Source organism: Erythrolamprus reginae, chromosome 2 (genome assembly GCF_031021105.1).
Source record: "Erythrolamprus reginae isolate rEryReg1 chromosome 2, rEryReg1.hap1, whole genome shotgun sequence".
NCBI lineage: Eukaryota > Metazoa > Chordata > Lepidosauria > Squamata > Dipsadidae > Erythrolamprus > Erythrolamprus reginae.
The window spans coordinates 48367746-48393488 of record NC_091951.1 but is presented as its reverse complement, the minus strand read 5'-3'; the positions used below and the strand labels follow the sequence as shown (position 1 = coordinate 48393488).

The 25743-nt window shown below is 40.4% G+C and overlaps 1 protein-coding gene across 3 annotated transcripts in view; it reads left to right on the top strand.

Annotated features, from left to right (window-relative positions):
- Positions 1 to 25743, top strand: part of FAM3D (FAM3 metabolism regulating signaling molecule D) — a 49192-nt gene that overhangs the window by 22423 nt on the left and 1026 nt on the right. For all 3 annotated transcript variants that reach the window (XM_070738136.1, XM_070738138.1, XM_070738135.1), the window contains 6 exons: positions 2866 to 2889; positions 8570 to 8693; positions 8816 to 8874; positions 14393 to 14443; positions 17991 to 18075; positions 22440 to 22566. In XM_070738136.1, coding sequence (XP_070594237.1) covers positions 2866 to 2889; positions 8570 to 8693; positions 8816 to 8874; positions 14393 to 14443; positions 17991 to 18075; positions 22440 to 22566 — 470 coding nt within the window. The remainder of the gene's footprint in view (positions 1 to 2865; positions 2890 to 8569; positions 8694 to 8815; positions 8875 to 14392; positions 14444 to 17990; positions 18076 to 22439; positions 22567 to 25743) is intronic.

Here is a 25743-nt window from a genome sequence, read left to right as displayed (position 1 = left end):
GTAGTACAGAGATAATGTTTCAGATTCATAATATTCTTATGCCTTCCTGTTTTCCTGCTTTATATTGTTTTGTACTGATTAAACTGCTTTGATAGTTTCTTTTAATGGAAACCAACAAATCATCCACATTTCTAACTGAATTTGGTAAATCTTTGCTAATGTTAGTCCCCCTCCCACAAGTCTTTGGATTGCGGTAGGTAGAAATGTGAGTTAATAATTGTTCTGTGCACTCATATCATCTCAGGGCTAAAAGTTATGAGAGATGTAAACTCTTTCATAATGCAAATTCAATCCTCCACTTCCTAATCTCCATCCACTTACACCCTTGGAAGTCAAGGAGAAGCATCTAATGGAGATCCCACTTGTGAATATGAGTAGAATTTTCACCAAATTGAAAAGTTTCCTTTGATGACTTTTTCTAATAAAGGTTGGTTCTATTTAAGATCCAAAAAGCACAAATAGGAGATCTTTTGGGGATTTTTTTTTTACCCAACCTAGGAGGATGTTGTGGTTAGCTCTGGCCCAGCTCCTGCCCCAAGGAATGTGGAGGTGGATGAGGGGGAGACATCCACATGCTGCAGGTCTGTTTTGCTTCCAGTAGAATCTGTCTCCTCTGACCAAGGAAGCGTGAGTGACAGGGAAGAGGGGAGTTTGGCAGACAGCCCAGGAGCAGATCAATCATCTGTATCATCCCTGGATTCTGAACAAGAATTAATGACACATCCACGCATGCGTAGAGTGATGCATAGGAGACAACAACTGAAGGATTATTACAAGAGAAAATGAGGCCACCTGTGTTTGGGTGGGGCTGCTGTAATTAGTGCTACAGCTAAAAGTGCAGCCTGGTGTTTTAGCCTCATGGCAGTTTATCTGATTCATTGTTTCGTCAAAATCGTGGTTTTTTGCTGTTCAGGATTGTGAGTGTGGACTCTCTGGACTTTAGAATTGAACTCAATTTCCCAGTTATTGGATGAGCAATTGGATTGCATTTCACCTGTGCCTTGTGTATACCACAAAATCCCTTTGACATTTAAAAAGGGAGCTGTTTCTGTTTTTCTGTTTATAAAAACTTTTGGCTTTTCCTTTTATCGTGTGGTGTGTGTCTTCCTGGACTAATTACCCTGTAATTACAGGCGGTTGAAACACGCCAGCAGAACACAGGATAATATAAAAGAGGATTTATATTGATTGTTTCCTAGTATGTTTTGATTGCTTATTTGTACCCTATGACTATCAATAAGTGTTGTACTTTATGGTTCTTGATTAGTGTATCTTTTCTTTCATGTACACTGAGAGAATATGCACCAAAGACAAATTCCTTGTGTGTCCAATCACACTTGGCCAATAAAGAATTCAATTCTAAGGGCAGACTAGATGGACCATGAGGTCTTTTTCTGCCGTCAGACTTCTATGTTTCTATTCTATTCTGCACAGATATTATTTTGAGAACTTATGACTACACTTATGTCTTCTTCCCTCCTTTCAAATATCAGATTAGAAGGCATAATTCTATTGCTGGGTCTCGAATGCCAAACTGGATTTTGTAATAGATGAGACTTTTGCAGTATAACCTCCTAAACCTCTGGAAGAATGATGAGGGCTGTGTGTCTGATATTATTACAAGTGTTGAGGCAAATTTTGTGAGTTTTGCAGTGAAAATGAAAGTTTTCTGCAGGCCGATTAATTCCAACACTTCCCTTCAATTCTCCCTAATGTTCAAGTGGTAAGAAATTGCACTATTGCATTCAGTTGTTCTACTGAATTTTCATCAGCACAGCCTGAAGTAACCAGCCTAGTCAAATTTCACTGCAATAGTATCTCTTTCATATGTTTTATTGTATACATAAAAGAGAAGGAAGTGAAAGAAGGAAAACATTGCAAAAGAAATCTTTATCTTTCAAGTACAATGAAAACTGTTCACATGTGTATTCATGCCATGTTATGCAATTAAATTATTACAGCTTATCAGTTCACTCAATTATGGGAAACAAGTGGGAAATTAAAGAGATAAATTATTTAAATTTATAAATAATCCTTTAGGAGTCCTGGTGATAACATCTTATTTAAATATGGAGAGTAAAATAAATTGTTTTAGGTCACTAGACTTTGAGGGGAAATTGCTACCTTCCAACCTTATTGCATCTATTTTGATGAATCATGGAAGCATGCAATATCTATTTTCATTATCTCTTACTTTTAACTAAAAAAAAACCCTCTAGGATTTTGTGAGGCAAAGCTTTTCTTTGATTTCAGTGCAGGAGGGTTAGCTCAAATACCTTTTGTTTGGATAGGCACCTATACTGTAATCCATAGCATGTTTTTTATTGGTCAACTGATTCTAATCTGATTTAAAATATTCTGTTTTGTTTCTTCTTGAAACAAATTCAAGAAGAATCAGAATTTTATGAGGTTTGGCAAAAGGTATATATCTGGTGGGATACAAAGAAACAGAGATAACCTTATTTTTACACTATTTTAAATATATTTGTACCTAGTAGTTATACTGTATTAGACAGTGATTATTTACAATATAAAGATAAACTCCTTCTTTCCTCTTCTACCATTTCTCTTTTTTTCCCTTCATAGTTCATTTTAAGTTATAATCTTAAAATTTCTATATATTTTTAAATGTTTTAGATTACCTTACAATTGATATATCTAAGTATTTTATAAACAATGATAGAGTTAGGTGGTTTTTTTTACTTATTATAAATATAAAGATGACTTCTACTTTGAGAGGAGCAATTGTTGCTCCACTAAATGTTACATGTAATGCATGTTTTGTCTGTCTTTGCAATTTAATAAAAATATTTTTTTTAAATAAAATAAAATATTCTGTTTTGTTTTTTCTGGCAACTTCTGCAGGGTCCCGCATTGAATCACGTACAAGTGAGTACATTTCTTTCAGTATTACTTCTTTTCTTTTTTTTACCTTTGTATCATAATGCTAGTTCTGCAGGTAAGAGTTTTCTGTGGTTATAATTTCAGAACAAAGACTCTCAGGACAAAGCCCTTGAGATTAAACATTGGTCATTCCCAGAATGTCCAAAGCCTACTTTCCTTCTCTTTGTTTCAGCCAACATTCTTCTCCATGTACTTCTTCATCTTCCTTCTTGTAATGATGAGAAGATAACTTTGTCGTGATATTTTCCCCCTCAATTAAGAGCCAGGACAAAATGGCTTCTTTCCCTTTCCTTTCCTTACAAATGCATTGGTATAGAAAGGAAATGAGCCCATATACTTGGTTCCTTAGATAAGAGGCCCAAGAAATCCTTCTTAGTATGGGTCCGGTCCTTTTTCATTTAACCAAACTACCAAATTCTATCCCCAACAATGGTGATCACTAAAGCTAATAGAGTTTACTTATTGATGTCTGAGATCTACAGTGGTACCTCTACCTATTTTATTTATTATTTATTTATTATTCGGATTTGTATGCCGCCCCTCTCCGAAGACTCGGGGCGGCTCACAACAAGTGAAAAACAATCCAATACAATCCAATTAATTAAAATATTACAAGTTTAAGAGAATCCCCAATACTAACATACACACATACAGGCATACCATATATAACTTCAACGTGCCCAGGGGGAGATATTTAGTTTCCCCATGCCTGACGGCAAAGGTGGGTTTTGAGGAGTTTACGGAAGGCAGGAAGAGTAGGGGCAGTTCTGATCTCCGGGGGGAGTTGGTTCCAGAGGGCCGGTGCCGCCACAGAGAAGGCTCTCCCCCTGGGGCCCGCCAACCGGCATTGTTTAGTTGACGGGACCCGGAGGAGGCCCACTCTGTGGGACCGAATCGGTCGCTGGGATTCGTGCGGCAGAAGGCGGTCTCGGAGATATTCTGGTCCAGTGCCATGAAGGGCTTTAAAGGTCATAACCAACACTTTGAATTGTGACCGGAAACTGATCGGCAGCCAATGCAGACTGCGGAGTGATGGTGAAACATGGGCATACCTGGGTAAGCCCATGACTGCTCTCGCAGCTGCATTCTGCACGATCTGAAGTTTCCGAACACTTTTCAAAGGTAGCCCCATGTAGAGAGCATTACAGTAGTCGAACCTCGAGGTGATGAGGGCATGAGTGACTGTGAGTAATGAGTCCCGGTCCAGATAGGGCCGCAACTGGTGCACCAGGCGAACCTGGGCAAACGCCCCCCTCGCCACAGCCGAAAGGTGGTTCTCTAATGTCAGCTGTGGATCGAGGAGGACGCCCAAGTTGCGGACCCTCTCTGAGGGGGTCAATGATTCCCCCCCCAGGGTAATGGACGGACAGATGGGATTGTCCTTGGGAGGCAAAACCCACAGCCACTCCGTCTTATCCGGGTTGAGCTTGAGTCTGTTGACACCCATCCAGGCCCCAACAGCCTCCAGGCACCGGCACATCACTTCCACCGCTTCGTTGACTGGGCATGGGGTGGAGATGTAAAGCTGGGTATCATCGGCATATTGATGATACCTCACCCCATGTCCTTGGATGATCTCACCCAGCGGTTTCATGTAGATGTTAAATAGCAAGGGGGAGAGGACCGACCCCTGGGGTACTCCACAAGGGAGAGACCTCGGAGTCGACCTCTGACCCCCCACTAACACCGACTGCGACCGGCCAGAGAGGTAGGAGGAGAACCACTGAAGCACAGTGCCTCCCACCCCCAACCCCTCCAACCGGTGCAGAAGGATACCATGGTCGATGGTATCGAAAGCCGCTGAGAGATCGAGGAGCACCAGGACAGAGGATAAACCCCTGTCCCGGGCCCGCCAGAGATCATCCATCAACGCGACCAAAGCGGTTTCCGTGCTGTAACCGGGCCTGAAGCCCGACTGCTGGGGACCTAGATAATCGGCTTCTTCCAAGGACCGCTGGAGCTGGAGTGCCACCACCTTCTCGACAACCTTCCCCATGAAGGGAAGGTTGGAGACTGGACGATAGTTGTTAAGTACTGCTGGGTCCAGGGAAGGCTTCTTGAGGAGGGGGCGCACAAGCGCTTCTTTATAGAGTGATGGAAAAACTCCCCTCCCCAAGGAAGCGTTGGTAATCTCCTGGGCCCAGCTCCGTGTCACCTCCCTGCTGGCCGAGACCAACCAGGAGGGACACGGATCCAGTAAACAGGTGGCGGAACTCACAGCTCCAATGGCCTTGTCCACTTCATCAGGTGTCACCAGATCAAACTCTTCCCAGACAGGTGGACAAGTACGTGCCCCAGTCACCTCGACTGACTCGTTGTCAGCCGACTCTGTTTTACAATTGGAGTCGAGGTCGGCCCGGATCTGAGCGACTTTATCAGCGAAAAACGTGTTAAACTCCTCGGCACTACTCTGCAAGGGCTCCCCAACTCCCCCCTGGTTAAGAAGGGAGCGGGTCACCCTAAACAGAGCGGCCGGGCGGGATTCCGCTGATGCAATCAAGGCGGCATGGTACACGCATCTTGCCGCCTTGAGCGCCACTTTGTAAGTCTTAATAAAAGCTCTTACAAGTGTTCGATCAGATTCAGACCTACTCTTCCTCCATCGCTTCTCTAGACGTCTCTTTTGGCGTTTCAACTCCCGGAGCTCCTCGTTGAACCATGGAGCTCTACGGGGTCTAGCGCCACGGAGAGGTCGCAAAGGCGCAATCCGGTCGAGAGCCTCCGCAGCAGCCGTATTCCAGGCCTCCGCAAGAGACTCTGCCGAACTGTGGATGAGTGCCTCTGGAATAACCCCAAGCGCCGTCTGGAAACCCTCTGGATCCATTAGGCGTCTGGGGCGGAACATCTTCATTGGTTCCGCCTCCCTGCGGGGAAGGATTGGAGCCAGGAAGTCAAGCCGTAGTAGAAAATGGTCTGACCATGACAAAAGCACTGCTTCTAAGCCCCTTAGTCTCAGACCATTGCTCAGTTGCTCGGAAAGGAATACCATGTCAGGTGCGTGCCCCCCCTCATGAGTTGGACCCCGTACTACTTGAGTCAGGTCCATGGCTGTCATGGTGGCCATGAACTCCTGTGCCAACCCCGAGGTTTCGCCGAGTGACGGCAGGTTGAAGTCCCCCAAGACAATGAGTCTGGGGAACTCCACCGCCAACCCGGCTACCTCCTCGAGTAGCACAGGCAGGGCTTTTGACACGCAGCTGGGAGGCAGGTACGTGAGAAATAAGCCCACCTGAACCCCTAAGTCCAACCTCATCAAGAGTGACTCGCAACCCGCAATTTCCGGAGCAATGAGTCCACGTAGGCAAAGGCTCTCCCTGGCTATAATAGCCACTCCTCCCCCCCTTCCCTGGGGTCGAGGTTGATGCCATATCTGAAACCCAGCTGGGCAAATTTCGGAGAGAGGAACACCTCCCTCCGGGCCCAGCCAGGTTTCAGTGATACATGCCAGGTCGGCCTCCTCATCCAGGATCAAATCCCGGATGAGGAGAGCTTTATTTACCACCGACCTGGCATTAAGGAGCAGCAACCTGAGTCCAGGGCCAGAGTTACACTCATCACCAGTACCCAAGATTGGGCTCACAGAGTTGGAACAAGGGACCGTTATTAAGCAACGGTCTCTCGTTCCCCTGGAACGGCTAACTCTGTGACCCCCGCCATATCTGCCTCTCCCCAGCAACACAGGGATATTCCGGCCCTCTGCCACCCCAGAGATCAATGCCCCTTCCTCCCCCGCCTCCCGAGCGTCAGGTGGGCCAATTCTGTCACTCATACTACTGTCACTCATCCCATCCATACCATATTCCCACCCACCCCAACCATCACACTCATACTCATTCATTCCATATACAACATTGAATCTACTCCAGTCATCCATTAATTAGAAACCCCCCCCCAATATTAAAAGAGGATTAAATTAATAATAGATAAAAATGCTGATAGAATATAGCACAGTATAATACATATAAATAGAATAAAAAGTTCACAAGATTAATAATTGATAAAATAGTATAAAATGTTAAAAAATGGTATAAATCAGTTCTTAATATTAATTATTAGCTAATCGTCGGTTAATCAATCGGCCCAGGTGTAGTGTCTTTTCCTCCCAGGAGATTCCTAGAGAAGGCCCACAGAGGCCCATAAACGCCTCTACTTACGAACTTTTCTAGATAAGAACCGGGTGTTCAAGATTTTTTTGCCTCCTCTCAAGAACCATTTTCCACTTATAAACCTGAGCCTCCGAAACTGTAACTGGAAAAGGCAGGGAGAAGCCTCTGTGGGCCTTCTCTAGGAATCTCCTGGGAGGAAAAGGGGCCAGAAAACAGGACCCATGGGGAGCAGCCTCCATGGGGCCTCTCTAGGAATTTCCTGGGAGGAAACATTTGTATGCCGCCCCGAGTCTACAGAGAGGGGTGGCATACAAATCTAATAAATAATAATAATAAAAACAGGCCCGGAAAAGGCAGGGAGAAGCCTCCGTGGGGCCTCTCTAGGAATCTCCTGGGAGGAAACAGGGCCTTCACCCTCCCTGTGGTTTCCCTAATTGCATGCATTAAATTTGCTTTTACATTGAATCCTATGGGGAAAATTGCTTCTTCTTACTAACTTTTCTACTTAAGAACCTGGTTACGGAACAAATTAAGTTCGTAAGTAGAGGTACCACTGTAGTTCCTTTCTTTTCCTCATCAGGAGCAGGGCTGACTCCATATTTGGAGGGGTCATTGCCATCCATTCTACTATCAATGATGCATGGCAAGGTTATCTGGCTGCCTCTGGCTTGAGGCAGTGCTCTAATTAGTATTGTCCAACCGGACCCATCAAATGAAATACATAGTAGACTGTAGTAGTGGCCCTAACACAGCCAAACTCTGGCCTTGACCCTGTCAGCTGGTATCTCAATAAAATTAAGGTCATTGATATGGTCTCCAGCAAAAAGTTACTAACTGACCATTCAGAAAGAAAAGAGACATCGCTGGGCGGAAACAGGCAAGAAAGGTCTATCTCAAAGCTAAATAGAAGTTCAACAGAAAAGTCTAAGATGGCAAATATCATTCTTGGTCCCTTGCACCCATAAAATGATTGGAAATACTTGGGGGAAATGTGCAGGCTGACATATGATCACAATAGGGAGCAGAATTTCCATTGCTAAGCAAAGCAAATTTTTATGACCCCTTTTGGCATAGTTTTTAAGTGAACCACTGTAGCTACTAAGTGAATCATGTGATTGTTCCCCCCGCCCAATTGACTCTGCTTTGTAGAAGCCAGGTGGGAGGATCATGAATGGTGATCATATGACACACCCCCAGGACACTGCAACCAATACAGGCACCCAAATTTTGATCACATGACTTGTGGGGAATTCTGTGGTAGTCATAAGTAAGGACTGGTGGTAAAAAAAAAAACTCACCACCATGATAATTTTGAATGGTTGTTTAATGGTTGTAATTCAGGGATTTACCTGTACAGAGCTTGTGTCAATGATGTGATAGATGGGTCCCAATGAACAGAGAAATGGAGATCTCTCATATTGTTTGTTTGTTTGTTTGTTTGTTTGTTTGTTTGTCTGTTTGTTCAACTTCTACACCACCCAATCCAGAAGGATTCAAATAATATAATTTACAGGCTACTTACCTTTTTTTTTTTAACCCCTTCTGAATTTTCTTGCCAGAACCACCATTAGCACAAAATAAGTGCAGTGCCAAAAGAAGTTGTGCAGAACATACTTTTTCATTCAAAATCATCAGTGGTGCAGCAAATGTGGTTGGTCCTTCCATATGCTTTGATGACAATATGTAAGTTGATCTACTTGTGCATATTCGTTTCATAGGCTTTGGTTTTGCATTTACCAGTGATGCTGGTTGAACTTCAACTCTCAATCTCTCTCCCTTCATTTGCCTTTTTTTTTTTTTTTTAGAATAATGAGCAATGTGAAAAATAACATCGGTCGAGGTTTGAACATTGCAATTTTTAATGGTGAGTTTTTTCAAAAGCTTAATCATATTCAATGTGACTTTTACTGTTTCCTTGACTGCTTCTTCGGAAAACAATGAGGCTTCCAGTTGGAGTGCTGCTTTGAGGCAAATATTTTTACTATTCAATGTATTGCTTCCCACTAAATATGGGAATCTGATCTAGTTAGAAAACAAAATACAATTGCCATAACATCTAAAAGACATGACTATTATTTTTATTAGGAATAATGTCAGAAAAAAATGGATAAGAAAAGTATGTAAATATTACACGTCTTATCAGCAGTGAGGATTACATTCACACAATACTGGAAAAATGAAGATATACCGCAAGATGAAGAGATAGTCAGGAAGATACTAGATTGTGCAAAAATGGATAGATTAACAATGAAAATTAAACAGGAAGAAGCTGTAGAATATTATCAAACACGGAATCTATTTTACCAATGTTGGGAAAAAGGGGGTGGAGATTAAGAATGTAAATTTTTATTATTATTTGTATTATTAAGCAAATTAAATACCCAGACAACCCAATGTTTAATAAGCACTAAGAAATGTATTTAATAGAAAATACATGACTACTGATGAGGAGATGTAGAACAGTTGCATTCTTCTAGCCATCTCCAGAAGAAATGTGCTTTAATGGTTTTGGGGAAGTGTGTATCTGCACGCAGAGCACTTTTTGTGTTGCTTTGCTTAAATCCCAGGATTTAAGCACAAACTATACAGGAGAATCATAGACACGTACAGACAGATGGCTGGTGCTATTGTACAGTTTCCCTAGGATTTTTTTTTTCTTGTTTGTGCTTTTGCTTGTTTGATTTATATGAATGCCCATCTTGTGAGATGCAACTGTAAATGGCTAATGGCAATAATAAAAACACAAAAATAAGATTATTATTATTATTATTATTATTATTATTATTATTATTATTATTATTATATTTGTATGCCGCCCCTCTCTGAGGACTCAGAGCGGCTCACAACAAGAAAACAGTACAAATCCAATATTTAAAACAGTTTAAAACCCTTAACATAAAAACAATCATACATCTCATACAGACCATACATAAAGTGGAAACAGCCCAGGGGAATCAATTTCCCCATGCCTGACGGCAGAGGTGGGTTTTGAGGAGTTTGCGAAAGGCAAGGAGGGTGGGGGTAGTCCTAATCTCTGGGGGGAGCTGATTCCAGAGGGTCGGGGCCGCCACAGAGAAGGCTCTTACCCTGGGTCCCGCCAGACAACGTTGTTTCGTCGATGGGACCCGGAGAAGGTCAACTCTGTGGGACCTAACTGGTCTCTGGGATTCGTGCGGCAGAAGGTGGTCCCAGAGATATTCTGGTCCGATGCCATGAAGGGATTTATAGCTCATAACCAACCCTTATGCCTAGCATCCATCCCAAGGTTCTAATTTTGCTTCCCCAATGCTTCGGACAGGGATGAGGGGAGTCAAGCTCTGCCACACCTCAAGGGGGGGAATGTTTCATAGGGCAGGGGATGCTACTAATAATTCATTGCTGTTCACTGTTACCAGAAATTGATGGTGATGATGGTGGTGATGATGGTGATGAGAGAAGGAAGGAGGGATGGAGGGAGGGAGAGCGATATGAGCTAGATGAGAGAAAGAGTGAAAGAGTAAGAGTCAATAGATGATAAATTTCACTTAATATTCTACCAGTTGAAAAATTGCAATGAAAATGAAATTGTGTTGCAAAATTCAGAAATATGTGGATTGTGAATAAAGAAGCATGTTTTGATTCACCTTGGTTCAAAAATGAACCAAAAGTGAGGTAGGCTCGTGTTTAATCAAATGCATTTCTCTTAAGAGGAAGTAGAAGGGAAGAAGGGAAAGGGGGAGATAAGAAGAGGAAGGACAGAAGGAGAAAGGAAGGAGGGGGAGATGGAAGTAGGAAGGGGAAGAGAAGATACAAGAAGGTAGATAGCAGATGTGGAGAGAAAGAGGGGAGTGAAGAAGAGAAGACAGAGACAGATTGATTAACAAAGAGTAAGACTGGAATGCAAATTAGGCTATTAAATTTATGAGACAATGTATGTTTATTGATTGTTTTGGAGGTATATAGATTTTTGTATATGACTTTAATGTGGAGAAAAAAAATAAAAAACTGTTATAAAAATACATTTCTACCCTATTCCCAATAGAAAGGAGATGAGGGTTACTATCCACAAAAAAGGCTTTGTTCAACAAGTAGGAAAATTTTTCTGTACAGTATTGAAATATGATCTATATCAGGGGTCCCCAAACTTAGCAACTTTAAGACTTTTGGATTTCAGCTCCCAGAATTCTCCAGCCAGAAGTCCACGTCTTAAACTAGCCAGATTTTAAGGCCTTTGGTCTATATTCTAGAATTGATGGATTTGTTTGCCATTTAAGAGGCCCAATCTTAAAGACTGTTATCATGTTTTTTAATTTATTTTTATTTATTTATTTAGTCCAATACATAATACACATTGAAGAAAATAGATATGTGGTAATATAACTAAAGAAATGAATAGAAGAAAAGATATAAAAGTATAGGTGAACAAATTTGAAAGGAAGAAAAGATAAATGAGATAAGGAAAGACAATTGGACAGGGGGCGGAAGACACACTGGTGCACTTATGCACGCCCCTTACTGACCTCTAAGGAACCTGGAGAGGTCAATCGTGGATAGTCTAAGGGAAAAATGTTGGGGGTTAGGGGTTGACACTACTGAGTCAGGTAATGAGTTCCATGCTTCGACAACTCGGTTGCTGAAGTCATATTTTTTACAGTCAAGTTTGGAGCAGTTAATATTAAGTTTGAATCTTGCGTGCTCTTGTGTTGTTGCGATTGAAGCTGAAGTAGTCATTGACAGGTAGAACGTTGCAGCATATGATCTTTTGGGCAATACTTAGATCGTGTTTTAGGCATCGTAGTTCTAAGCTTTCAAGACCAAGGATTGATAGTCTGCTTTCGTAGGGTATTCTGTTTCGAGTGGAGGAGTGAAGGGCTCTTCTGGCGACAATTTCTCTCTTAGTGAATGGCTATGTCATTCACATGGTGCTATTTCCAAATCAATGCTGATTCACTGCAACCAGTGAAAATACCTTAGCTGCTCTATAACTCTGAGGAAAGTACTACTAGAACTATCATCCTCTGCGTCCATATGATGGGAAATATTTCATTATTTCTCACTAGTGGGGTTATCCCCATTTCACAATTACCTCATCACCAAATTAGGTGAGTAACCTGTTTGTAGAACAGGGAGAGATAACACTATTTTATATTCTCCATCACCGCATTGCTAATGGTTAGAATTCTCCTTTCCCTTTTATGTTAAAGTAAAGAGACATCGCTGGGCGGAAACAGGCAAGAAAGGTCTATCTCAAAGCTAAATAGAAGTTCAACAGAAAAGTCTAAGATGGCAAATATCATTCTTGGTCCCTTGCACCCATAAGAGTAAAAGAACGCAAATGGCGGCATTCAGGCAGAGAGGCGGAGCCTCATGCTCCCTTCGCAACCGGCTCTCCGACTACTGACAGGCATGAGAGAACCGAGAGCATTTCACTCCTACCATAAGTATGCCTTTCCAAGTTAGCTAATATATACTGCTCAAAAAAATAAAAGGAACCCTCAAATAATACATCCTAGATCTGAATGAATGAAATAATCTCATTGAATACTTTGTTCTGCACAAAGTTTAATGTGCGCAACAGCATGTGAAATTGATTGTCAATCAGTGTTGCCTCCTAAGTGGATAATTTGATTTCACAGAAGTTTGATTTACTTGGAGTTATATTGTGTTGTTTAAGTGTTCCCTTTATTTTTTTGAGCAGAGTATTTCACTTCTTGACAAGCTAACCCCGCAGTTTGTTGGATAATTCACAGGGCAACAGAGCTGAAACCATTCTACCGCAAATGACTCGGAAAATATTGAAATGGTACAGCACTGGATTTATTTAATACTTTAAAAGGGAAGGGGGCAAAGTCGGTAGGTCATGGGAGGAAATAGCACTTTTTTCTAAAGGACAATGTTTCTGCCAGGTTTCAAATGAGCAACTTTCTATTTATAGGACAAGTGTTATAATCATTGTGCTGTTAAGTATTAGATTAGATTAGAATTCCTGGTAACCACTGATTTAAATGCGGTTTATTCCTGCCCCTGTGAAATAGATAATGAACTACAGGAATTAGCTTTGACCAAATGAAATACACCAACCAAAGGAGATAACAGCAGCTAAGGCAACATCAGAAGGAAAAGCATGCTTAAAAAAGCCAAGATGTCATCTTCACATTGGGAGGTGTGTGAGTGAAGAACTAAGTAATTCATTCCACTAAAAGAGAATATAAGCAGACCAGTATCATTCTCTCTGAGTTTGGTTGTCTTCCTGCAGACATTTCATTACCCAACTAGTTATCATCATCAGTTACCAACTGATGATGAGGATGATGCGCATTGAAAATGATAATGGAAATGGTAATGAAACCCCCAAGTTCAGAGAGTACCAAGACTCCAACGTAATCTACTTCTACCCTTCAAAAATGACCTGCTCTGATGATAGAAGAGATGAGAAAACAGACAATGTTCTAGAATTTTTTTTAAAAAAGTAAAAATATATCATTTTTATGACAATTAAGCTAAGCTTGAGAAAATAGTATGACATCTGGCAAGCCCAATGGCTTTTGGCACTGTTAAAAGACTTCATAAACCCTTTCTATAGCTTGATCATAAATTCTATCTATAAAGCAAGAGAATCCCAACAATGGGGAAACAGTTGGTGAAGAGAATAATGAAGCCTTGGGCCCCAAAGTATGACAAATTATTATCCATTTAACAAATACATTTTGAAGAGGAAGAAATCCCACAGCTCCTGCTTGTAGCAATTGTCCATAGGTGGGACTGTAGCAATAGTGATTATTTTTAAATATGTACTAGAATTTCCTAAAAGTTGTTTTAAGTCAGGCTTTACAGTATTTGATTATTGAGTTACTTTCATGAAGAATACACAATTTATATTCGGATAACTGAAAGATTCAAATACTATTTCTAAAAAGAGACATAATTTTCAAGTTTACATGTTCGCCTTTTTGGAGGTTCAGTATCACTAGAGTATTGATTCAAAGCATGAGAGTTGTTTGCCCATAAGAAGCAGTTCTTATTAGGAAATAGGTACAATAGACTTTTAACATCCTGGAAAAGTTATTTCAACATCCTTTTTTAAATGTTTCCTCATACTTTGAATACGCATTTCTTTTAAAATTATCTGTATCTGTTTTGTAGATTTTGGCCATGTCTCAAGAACAAGCACAAAACCTGTCTTCAGCAGTTTAGTATGGACAAAAGAGAGAATGCATAGAATGCTGAAAAAAATATTATCATAAACTTCCACCCATATTGAAAAATGTTCCACTTTTGATAACCAATTAATATTAGCCTTTGACATTTTTATTTCATTTTTTCATCATTTCAGAGGTGAAACTAAGTGCGTGTACTTTATAAACATGTTTCATTAAAACTTGTGTTTCACTTTAAATCTCCAGGAACTACAGGACAACTCATCAAAATGGATAGCTTTGACATGTATTCTGGAGGTAGGTGAATTTGTTAATCCATTATGTATTAATAGTACAATATTGAAGGTTGAGGGGAGTTGAAAGTACAATAAAATTTCCATAAAGCAAAGACATTATTGAGACGATTAGCTTATATCATTGGTTAATATTAATTATTAATACTTCTGTAGTTCCTCGTAACTTCTGAATACAGGCTAAAACTCATAAATTAGGTAACCTCCAGGTTGAATTTCTGTATTTATTGTAGCCTATTGTACCTATTTCCATTGTAGTCTATTGTACCTATTTCCACTCTAGTCTACTATGCCTATCTCAAAGGGCTTTAAACAATGCAAAGCAGATTGGATCAGTCTATGGGATTTTTCTTGCATACAGAACATTTCTCCAGATGCAGTTTCTAGTATTCTATACCGCACATCGAACATTTGAAAAGCACAAGCTGACCTATACCATTTGGTTGCTTTATTTCCTGGGGAGAGAATGTTACATTATCACTGGAGAACAGCAATTTTTTTGTCTTAAATCTGCTACTTGTTTTCACCTAAATTTTGGCCTCTGGATCCAAAAATAACCACAGTTTTTGTATATGATGTCAACTTTTTAAACTACATTGGTTGGCATTCAAAAGTCATACAAATTGTGCATGTAAAGGAAAGGAAAGTTAAAACGTACCAAATATACTGCTTACAAAGAATAATTTTATTCATACAAAGGCTATAACAGTTACTGCAAGTTAAATTGTATTCATACAAATAGTTGTTTTTTATCGAACGGTAATTATACACATTAAGGTTAAACTTTTCGCTTATAGCTTTTTCTAGAGTGTTTAATCAGTGGACATTATTGCTTGATGCTCCAACAATAGTCAGACGTCATATGTACCTTGATACCATGCCTCCATTATCTTCAGCTCTTGGTGGAATCACTCATCATTGACTGCAAGATGAGATTTTCCGGGTAATTAGCAAGATGGCTATGTAAAAAATGCAATTTGATGCCTGTGTTGCATCTTAGCAGTTTGAAGGTCTCCAAGAGTTGGTGGACAATTTCAGCATAATTCTGTGCTTGTGTATTTTGAAGAAAGTCTTTAACAATATTTTTGAATGCCAACCAAGCATTCTTTTGAATTTCTGACATTGTTCCGATGAAATGTTCATCTTGAACAAGCTGTCAAATCTGTGGACCATCAAAAACACCAGCCTTTATCTTTTTAAATGACAGGCTAGGAAATGCCAAAATGAGATTTTTAAATTATTTATTTATTTATTTATTTATTTATTTAGTTAGTTAGTTAGTTAGTTAGTTAGTTAGTTAGTTAGTTAGTTAGTTAGTTAGTCCAATACATAATACCCATTGAAGACAATAGATATGTAATAATATAAATAAAGAAAAGAATAGAAGAAAAGATACAAAAGTATAGGTGAACACATTTGAAAGGAAGAAAAGATAAATGAGATAAGGAGAGACAATTGGACAGAGGACAGAAGGCACACTGGTGCACTTATGCACGCCCCTTACTGACCTCTAAGGAACCTGGAGAGGTCAATCGTGGATAGTCTAAGGGGAAAATGTTGGGGATTAGGGGTTGACACTACTGAGTCAGGTAATGAGTTCCACGCTTCGACAACTCAGTTGCTGAAGTCATATTTTTTACAGTCAACTTTGGAGCGGTTAATATTAAGTTTGAATCTATTGCGTGCTCTTGTGTTGTTGCGATTGAAGCTGAAGTAGTCATTGAATACTTGAAACAGTCTTGGCTGAATGAGGCACTGGGCGTATAGCTGATGGTAAACTAGGATACTATATTTTAGATTTTTTTCTTGTTATACCCTGACATTTTCACTATAGAAAAGTAACAATCACTTGAATGATCTCTGAGTTCTCGCCAAATCATGGGTATACCAAATGGAAGTTTATCACATGTTTCCTTGGTCCACATCCATAAATGTTCAACACACTGCTTACACACATTGTGAGGGGCCCATGATTTATCTTGATCACCAATTTTCACTTTAAAACAGGAAAAAGAGGCTTGCCTGACAAATGTACTGATGTTTGTCCTTTGACTGGGAATGGTAAAACTACCACATATATAACAAAAAGAATCAGGGCTGTTTAAGCACTTTAAATATGAACTAGCAGAGGTAGACATAAGAAAAAGTTTCAGTTCAAACACTAAACACTGCTAACATTGTATATAAACAAGAACTCAGACTCCACGTCAGAATGAGCTGCACTATTTCAGAGTGACACACAACGTCTCACTACAGTATCTCAGGTGTAACTGAACAAGTCCAGACAAGTAAATGTCCTGCTTTTTGTTATAGTCTCTGACACGGTCAGTGTAACAGGTTCTTTATTGTAAACAAGATCCGTTAGCAACCATTTTAATGTTTCCAAATATAAAATAATGCACTTGGGGAAAAAGAATCCTCAATCTGAGTATTGTATTGGCAGTTCTGTGTTAGCAAAAACTTCAGAAGAGAAGGATTTAGGGGTAGTGATTTCTGACAGTCTCAAAATGGGTGAACAGTGCAATCAGGCGGTAGGGAAAGCAAGTAGGATGCTTAGCTGCATAGCTAGAGGTATAACAAGCAGGAAGAGGGAGATTGTGATCCCGCTGGATAGAGCGCTGGTGAGACCACATTTGGAATACTGTGTTCAGATCTGGAGACCTCACCTACAAAAAGATATTGACAAAAGTGAACGGGTCCAAAGACGGGCTACAAGAATGGTGAAAGGTCTTAAGCATAAAACTTATCAGGAAAGACTTAATGAACTCAATCTGTATAGTCTGGAGGACAGAAGGAAAAGGGGGGACATGATCGAAACATTTAAATATGTTAAAGGGTTAAACAAGGTCCAGGAGGGAAGTGTTTTTAATAGGAAAGTGAACACAAGAACAAGGGGACACAATCTGAAGTTAGTTGGGGGAAAGATCAAAAGCAACATGAGAAAATATTATTTTACTGAAAGAGTAGTAGGTGCTTGGAACAAACCTCCAGCAGATGTGGTTGATAAATCCACAGTAACTGAATTTAAACATGCCTGGGATAAACATATATCCATCCTAAGATAAAATACAAAAAAATAGTATAAGGGCAGACTAGATGGACCATGAGGTCTTTTTCTGCCTTCAGTCTTCTATGTTTCTATGTTTCTAACCATTACAAGAATGCTCTCTGTCACAGTGGCCCTACCAACGAGTTTGTCCTTTCTCTCTGTTCTCCTATGCGTCATTCACCCGGCGCCCATTGGAGAAGGTTTGTATCAGTGAATAGGAGAGCAATAGTGCTTCGTATGATCCATGCTCAATTCCACGGAGAGTGGTCACATTCTTCTCACGTTGAGTGACATGGTAGAAGAAAACTAACTACAGTTTTGAAACCAGCATGCCTAATTAACTATAAAAAAGCTCAAAAATCAAACTCAACAGAAATTGTGTTACAAATTGTTCCCCAGTGATTTGTTTTAAAAGACTGACTCCTTTGTTAGTTATATTTTCTATATATCAGAAGTTCACAACAAATAACTCACAAACTTTTTTTCTCGGTTTCTCCATAAGATATTAATACTTTGCTAGATTTTATGAAAGGAATTAGCAAAGGCACCCTTGTGCTCCTTGCCTCTTACGATGACCCAGCAACAAAGTAAGTAAACTATTTAAGTACTTCTTTCATTTGGTTAGTCTTGTGGTTAATTTGTTTAACATAGCAATAACACATAAGAAGATCCGTTTTTAAAAGTTCCTGTTAGCATTGTGTAAGCATTATGTGATCCTCAGTATGATGTTACCCTTTGCATCTCCTGCCAAAGTACACCAAGACAGTAACATCATTTTTCAATTGTTAATATCTTTTGATGCAGAGGAAATAAGAAAGATGGTCTAGAATTCCCTTGAATACTGAGTATGTGCTAGAAATTCTGTTTATATATAGCACCATATTTCAAACAGCGTACACAGTCACCATGTGCTTTTCTGCTTAGCTGTTTTAACTGTAACAGTAAACAGGATATTCTACTTTTTTTAAAAAAACATAGAGTATGTACCATAGATCCAAACTTGTAAATACTGCCATCTACTGGCTGAGTTGTTGCACAAAAATACAATCCAACAATATGAGATAACATCAGTGCAACTAAGATGAATACAACCTCAGGGTTGACATATATTGTGAGAAAACGTATTCACAATGTTATTTTATTTATTAAGATAGATAAAATAAAATGATGAGATGTTAAGGTAGCCTTTATTGTCATTTTTATTGTGGGCACAAAAAAACAGTTTCTGCCTGTGTGCAGAAACAAAAAACAATATGGTGGCACCTATGGTGCCACGGAGAGACACAGTTCAGGGGCGTGGCCAGCCAGCCATCGTTGCCAGTTTGGTGAGTAGAGGAAAATTCCCTCTACCAGTTCTATAGAACTGGTCCGAACTGACAGGAACTCACTTCTGACATACATATAGACATGCTATGTACTGTATTTTGGAGTGATCTATTTGCTCCAAATGTTTCTTTCCAGGTCTAATGGTGTTCACAGCTCTTACTGGCTTGCAAGCTCTTTCATTGTTACTTTCTCCAAATAAAGTTTTTTAAAAGCCTTAACCAGGGGATAAAATAATGTGCTGGCTAGGGACACTAGCCAGATGGTAAGCAGATTATTTTCCCTAGTTTCCTCCCCCAAAACTAAGGTGCATCTTATATTCCAGTGCGTCTTATACTCTGAAAAATACGGTGCACACCTACAACCTTACATATAAATACATATAAATATTAATCACTATCCATATTGAATAATGTTGAATAATCAGATTACTTTCATTTAACATGCAAGATATGGAATAAATTTCATAAATTGCCTTTTTGAAATAGTTGCAGATTCTGTAGTTCCTAAATCAGCAACACATTTATACAGTTGAAGGAAATTGAAAGGATTGGGGTTTAGAGTAAGAAGCTAGAATATCTTGTTCCAATAAAGTAATTAAGGATTTTTTATTTATTTATTTATTTATTTATTTAATTTATTATTGGATTTATATGCCGCCTTTCTCCAAGGACTCTGAGAATTGCATTACAGTGTTCCCTCGGTTTTCGCAGGTCTGAACTTCGCGAATAGCCTATACCACATTTTTTCAAAAAGTATTAATTAAAAAACACATCACGGTTTTTTTTCTATACTGATGAGTACCAGTAATAATGGTGAGTAAATGGTTGTTAAGGGAATGGGAAATGGTAATTTAGTGTTAAGGGATGGCTTGTGATACTGTTCATAGCCAAAAATGGTGTATTTACTTCCGCATCTCTACTTTGGGGAAATTCAACTTTCGCAGGCGGTCTCAGAACGCATCTCCTGCAAAAATCGAGGGAACACTGTATGCCATATAAATATAATTCCAGGATCTTGTTATACCAATTTAACTATTTAAATATAATAGATATCTCAGAAAATTTTAGTTATATTGTACTTGTTCTGTCTGGGTGCCCCCAGACTTCAACACCAACTGGAAAAAGCAGCCAGACACACTGGTAAAAACAAAAGCACTTTATAGTTTGAAAAATAAACACAGAGAAAAACCTGTTCTTCCCAACAGGCAGGCTATGAGGCTTCACAGCAAAGTCCTGACGGCCAGACAATACAGCAGACTTCTTGCTGGCACACACACCACTGTAGAGAATAAGCCCCCACACCTTTTTCCCCAAGGTTTCAGCCTTCAAGGCCACAAGCCAGAATCAGAGACGCCAAAGATCACAGCCAGGTCCCAGGACTCCCAAAGATAATACTCCACAATACAGGAAGGGTGGGTCTGCCTTTTCAGCCTTTCTGGGGAGAACCACACCCAAACCCAGCTGTTACCTATTTAGGACTGGAAGTACCTGGCTAATTGTCCCCTTCGTTGTGCTGCTCTTCTCTGCCTGTGATCGATGATGGCTTGAGCATTTTCATCTAAGGACTCCAGGCTGCTTGCTGGGGAGAGCTCCACCCCGGGGGATTCTGGCTGTTCTCCCTCTCCCTCGGCCTGATATTCCTCCTCCCCTTCTGCCTGGGCCTCCTCCTCTTCCTCCTGTTCCTCATTCTCCCCCTCTGAGCAGGGAGCCGGCAGAGGTTCAGCCGTTCCCTGAGGAGCCTCAGACAGAATCACAACATGTACTATTGTTGGTTAACTTATTCAGGAATAGGAACATTAACTCCTTTGTTTTGGTCTTGTCCTATTATCATACTTCTTTTGGACTAGTATTGGCAGATTTATTACTATGACTCTAGATCAATCGCTGTTTGAAAGGTACTTGCATTCCTCTTAGCTATAGCCAGAGTACTGAAATTTATCAAGATTGCATGCACGGAAGGTCTTGGCAGCATGGATTTGGCTAAAGGAGTAATTAAACAAGGCTGGAAAGTGAAGTGAAATGTACATACATTTTTGGCGGCATTGGGATTATTGATATGTGTTCCTTATCAGTATTTCCATTGGTCATTTTTTTTGACAAAGGAGCAAGAGAAAGGACAAATTTCAAAAAATTCAGTCAATGTTTATGGAATTCTTTTGTTTATAACATAATTTCCAGAGATTTTTTTTTGTTGCTTTGCTTATTATTTAAATAGTACAGAGGGAAAGGTAATAAGCATTATTTTTAAAGGTTCATAGACAATTTAGGTTAATATATAAAATTAATTGAAGACACACCTCTGCAAATTGCCAGATGTTGCAATTATAAATGGCTCTGAGGTTTTTTTCCAGCTGCAGAATTATGGAAAAATATTACGCAAACATTTCTTGTTTGAATGGACAGGAAAGCAGTCTGGATTTCTAGTGCTCTGTTATTCTAGTACTGTTCTATGCATGTTGCAGTCCAGTGAAAGTAATTCCAAGGTATATAGGAATATAGTGGTACCTTGTCTTACGAACAACCCGAGATACATACCCGGGGTTCAGAAATTTTTTGCCTCTTCTTACAAACTTTTTCCTTCTTATGAACCCGCCGCTGCTGCCGCCGAGAAGCCCCACCGCCCGGCTGTCGCTTTTTGAAACAGCCGGGGGGCTTCTCAGCGTCCTCCTGAACCCGAACGCCAAACCTGAACTTCCGGGTTTGGTGTTCGGGAGGCCGCCGAGAAGCCCCGCCGCCCGGCTGTCACCTTTTAAAACAGCCGAGGAGCTTCTCGGTGGCCTCCCGAACACCGAACCTGGAAGTTCGGGTTTGGCATTCGGGTTCAGGAGGACGCTGAGAAGCTCCCCCCCCCCGGCTGTTTTAAAAGGTGACAGCCGGGAGGCGGTGTTTTTTTGCGGGGGGGGGGGGTTCGTTGCACAGATTAATTGATTTTACTTTGTTTCCTATGGGAAACAATGTTTCGTCTTACGAACTTTTCATCTTATGAACCTCCCCCGGGAACCAATTAGGTTCGTAAGACAAGGTATTACTGTATATGAGCAATAAATGTTGGATAAGAAGGAGGGAGGGAGGGAGGGAGGAAGGATAATTCCTGACAGCTAAAATTATTTTCCAGTTCTGATTCTACTTTTCCAGAAAAGGATGGTTTGGGATATAATGAATCCAAAATCTATTTCTTTTGGGGTTGTTATTTTTTTCTCCCATACCAACTGAAGAGCAGTCAGAATCCCAATAGTTAGTTTGGGATAGTTTCCTGCAAAATAGTAAGGATAATAGAAACAGACAGGCCTACAAAGGCAAAATTTAAGGGTGGCTTTCTTCTCCACCCGCCTAAAACCTTCGGCTCTGGGAACCACAGAGCTGTTGCCATGGATGAATGGTAACAGCTAAAAGAAGAACTATTTTATGCAATAGATTTGGTCGACCGAGAGTAAGGAGGAACTATCTGCAGTCTGAATGAGATTTGTATAGATGCATCTTCTGCCATCTTCTGTCTTCTTAAAGACTGAAATATGAAGTACAGAATTGATCAATTTGTTAATTCTGCCGCTGTTATCCTCCACAGTTTAAATGGTTGTGTTAAAGCAAAAATAATAATAATGACAAAATGATTTTCTGTCTCGCAGGCTAAATGATGAAGCCCGGAAGTTATTTTCTGACTTAGGAAGCATATATGCTTCCCAGGTGGGTTTTCGAGACAACTGGATATTCCTTGGCGGGAGCGGACTCAAAAACAAATCTCCATTTGAACAGGTGAGTTGTGGTCACAATAGCTGCATACTATAATCCCAAGTGACACATGCTGAGATGGTATCTTATTTGGTTACCTAAGGGAATGGCAGAATCAGAAAAATCCAAAACACCCCCACCTCCACCCCTACAATCCATTGACTACTAATACCACAGCAGGGTAGGAAATTTCCTCTCCCGGCAAAGAGGAAATCCTTGTCAGATTAACAGATCAACAGAATTGGAAGGGACCTTGCAGGTCATCTAGTCCAACCCCCTGCCCAAGCAAGAGATCCTACAACTGCCTCTACCTAGGATTGAACTCAATAGCTCCTGAAACTGGGCTAATCTGCTCCATTCTCTTGGCAGATATTCTTGTCATCCCTTAGATTTTGCCAAAGGTAGAAAACAGGAACATTGTGGGATGTGTTTTCAGGTTGTTTAGGGCAGTGATTTTCAACCTTTTTTGAGCCCTGGCACATTTTTTACATTTACAAAATCCTGGGGCACACCGCCAACCTAAATGACACAAAATGACACATATTATCTCCCCCTTGTGTGTGTATGTGTGTGTGTGTGTATACACACTCTTGAACCATTTCCAAAAACAGGTGAGGGCTGGGGGGATTTTCTCTCTTATTCTTTCCAAAAACAGGTGAGGGCTGGTGGGGTTCCTCTCTTATTCTTTGGGTGCTTTTTATCATATCCTTTAAATCAAGAGTCACTTCTCTCTCTCTTTTGTTTCTCTCTCTTTCCTTTCATTCTCTGCCTCAATCATTTTCTCATTTATCTTTTTTTCTCCCCTTTTTCTCTCATTTCTCTCTCTCCATTCCTCTCCTTCTCTCTCTCTCTTTCTTGCTTTCTTTCTCTCTCTTTCTCTCTCTCACACACTCTCTCTCGCTTTATTTCTCTGTCTTGCTTTCTTTCTCCCTCTCTTGCTTTCTTTCTCTTCCTCTCTCTCTTTCTCTCTCTCACTCTTGCTCTCTCTCCCTCTGTGTATCTCTCTCTCTTTCTCTCTCTTGCTTCCTTTCTCTCTCTCTCTCTCTTGCTTTCTCACTCTCTCTTGCTCTCTCTCCCTCTGTGTCTCTCTTTCTCTCTCTTGCTTCCTTTCTCTCTCTCTTGCTTTCTTTCTCTCTCTCTCTCTCTCTTGCTTTATTTCTCTCTTTCTCTTTCTTTCTCTCTCTCACTCTCTTTCTCTCTCTCTTGCTTGCTTTCTCTTTCTCTATCCCCTCTTGCAGCACACCTGACCATGTTCCGCTGGTTGAAAAACACTGGTTTAGGGTACTGTAGCAGAATCTGTCCAAGCCCATCTCCACTTCAATTTAGCAATAGCATTGACACTTATATACCGCTTCACAGTGCTTTTCAGCGCTCTCTAAGTGGTTTACAGAATCAGCATATATTGCCCCCAACAATCTGGGTCCTCATTTTACCCACTTCAGAAGTATGGAAGGCTGAGTCAACCTTGAGCCTGATAAGATTCAATCTGCCAAACTGCTGGCAGCCAGTGATCAGCAGAAGTAGCTTGCAGTACTGCACTCTAACCACTGCACCACCAAGGCTCTCTAGGTTTGTTTTGTCAAGTACATATTGGTGGCATACAAAGATAACAGTGTTTATATACATGATACTAGTAAAAGAGAAACATTAGGACAGGGGACGGAAAGCATGCTGGTGCACTTATGCACGCCCCTTACTGACCTCTTAGGAATCGGGAGAGGTCAACAGTGGATAGTCTAAGGGTAAAGTGTTGGGGGTTTGGGGATGATACTACAGAGTCAGGTAGTGAGTTCCTTGCATCAACTGCTCGGTTACTAAAGTCGTATTTCCTGCAGTCGAATTTAGAGCGGTTTACTTTAAGTTTGTATCTGTTGTGTGCTCGTGTGTTGTTGTGGTTGAAGCTGAAGTAGTCATTGACAGGAAGGATGTTGTAACAGATGATTTTATGGGTCATGTTTAAGGCGACGTAGTTCTAAGCTTTCTAAACCTAGGATTGTAAGTAGCATAGGGTATTCTGTTGCGAGTGGAGGAGTGGAGGGATCTTCTAGTAAAGTATCTCTGGACATTTTCTAGTGTTTATGTCCGAAATGAGGTGTGGGTTCCAGACAGATGAGCTGTATTCAAGGATTCCCCATATTTTACTTAGCTATGTTACTCTGGAGATAAAAGAAAGGAGAGGAAAAAAATCTCCATTGAAACGAGATTTAACACTAGCAGAAAGAAAGGGCGAGGTAAAAGATCTCCCAGAGTAAACAAAATTTTGCTTAATTAAAATAAAAATCAGAAAAGAATACCCCTAATGAGGAGGATGCATATCATGGACACATTTGCAAACAAAGTAGTAGATTGCTTGCAAACACCTACAGTTTTTCTTTTCTGTGAACACCTACAACATTTGCATGGAATTTAGTGGGAATAGATGTGTTTCTCAGTGCTACTGCTAGCTTTCCTTTTGCAATTTTTATTTAAACATGTAGTGATTTGGCATCATAAATGCCAGCGACCAATTAGGTCCCACAGAGTTGGCCTTCTCCGGGTCCCGTCGACTAAACAATGTCATTTGGCGGGTCCCAGGGGAAGAGCCTTCTCTGTGGCGGCCCCGACCCTCTGGAACCAGCTCCCCCCGGAGATTAGAACTGCCCCCACCCTCCTTGCCTTCCGCAAACTCCTTAAAACCCACCTCTGCCGTCAGGCATGGGGGAATTGAAATATCTTCCCCAGGCCTATACTGTTTATGTATGGTATGTTTTGTGCATGTTTTTTTTAAAAAATTATGGTTTTTTAGCTTTCTAATTATTGGATTTGTATTATATATTGTTTTCTGTTGCTGTTGTGAGCCGCCCCGAGTCTGTGGAGAGGGACGGCATACAAATTTAATAAATAAATAAATAAATTTAAACATATCCTAAAAATAGTGACCTTTTGTAACCTTCTGACAAGCAAAGTCAATAAGGAAACCAGAGTCGCTTAACAACGTGGTTGCTAATTTAACAACGGCAGTGATTCACTTAACAAAGGTAGCAAGAAGAGTTGCAAAATGGAGCAAAATGTCTCACTTAGCAACATAGATTTTGAGCTGGATTGTGGTCGTAAGTCGAGGACTGCCTATACTTTAACACTTAGGAAAAAAATATCTTCCTGCTACTGAGCTGAAAAAGTTAATGCTTTGGTTTTGTAGAACTCATATTCCTACCTGTTAAA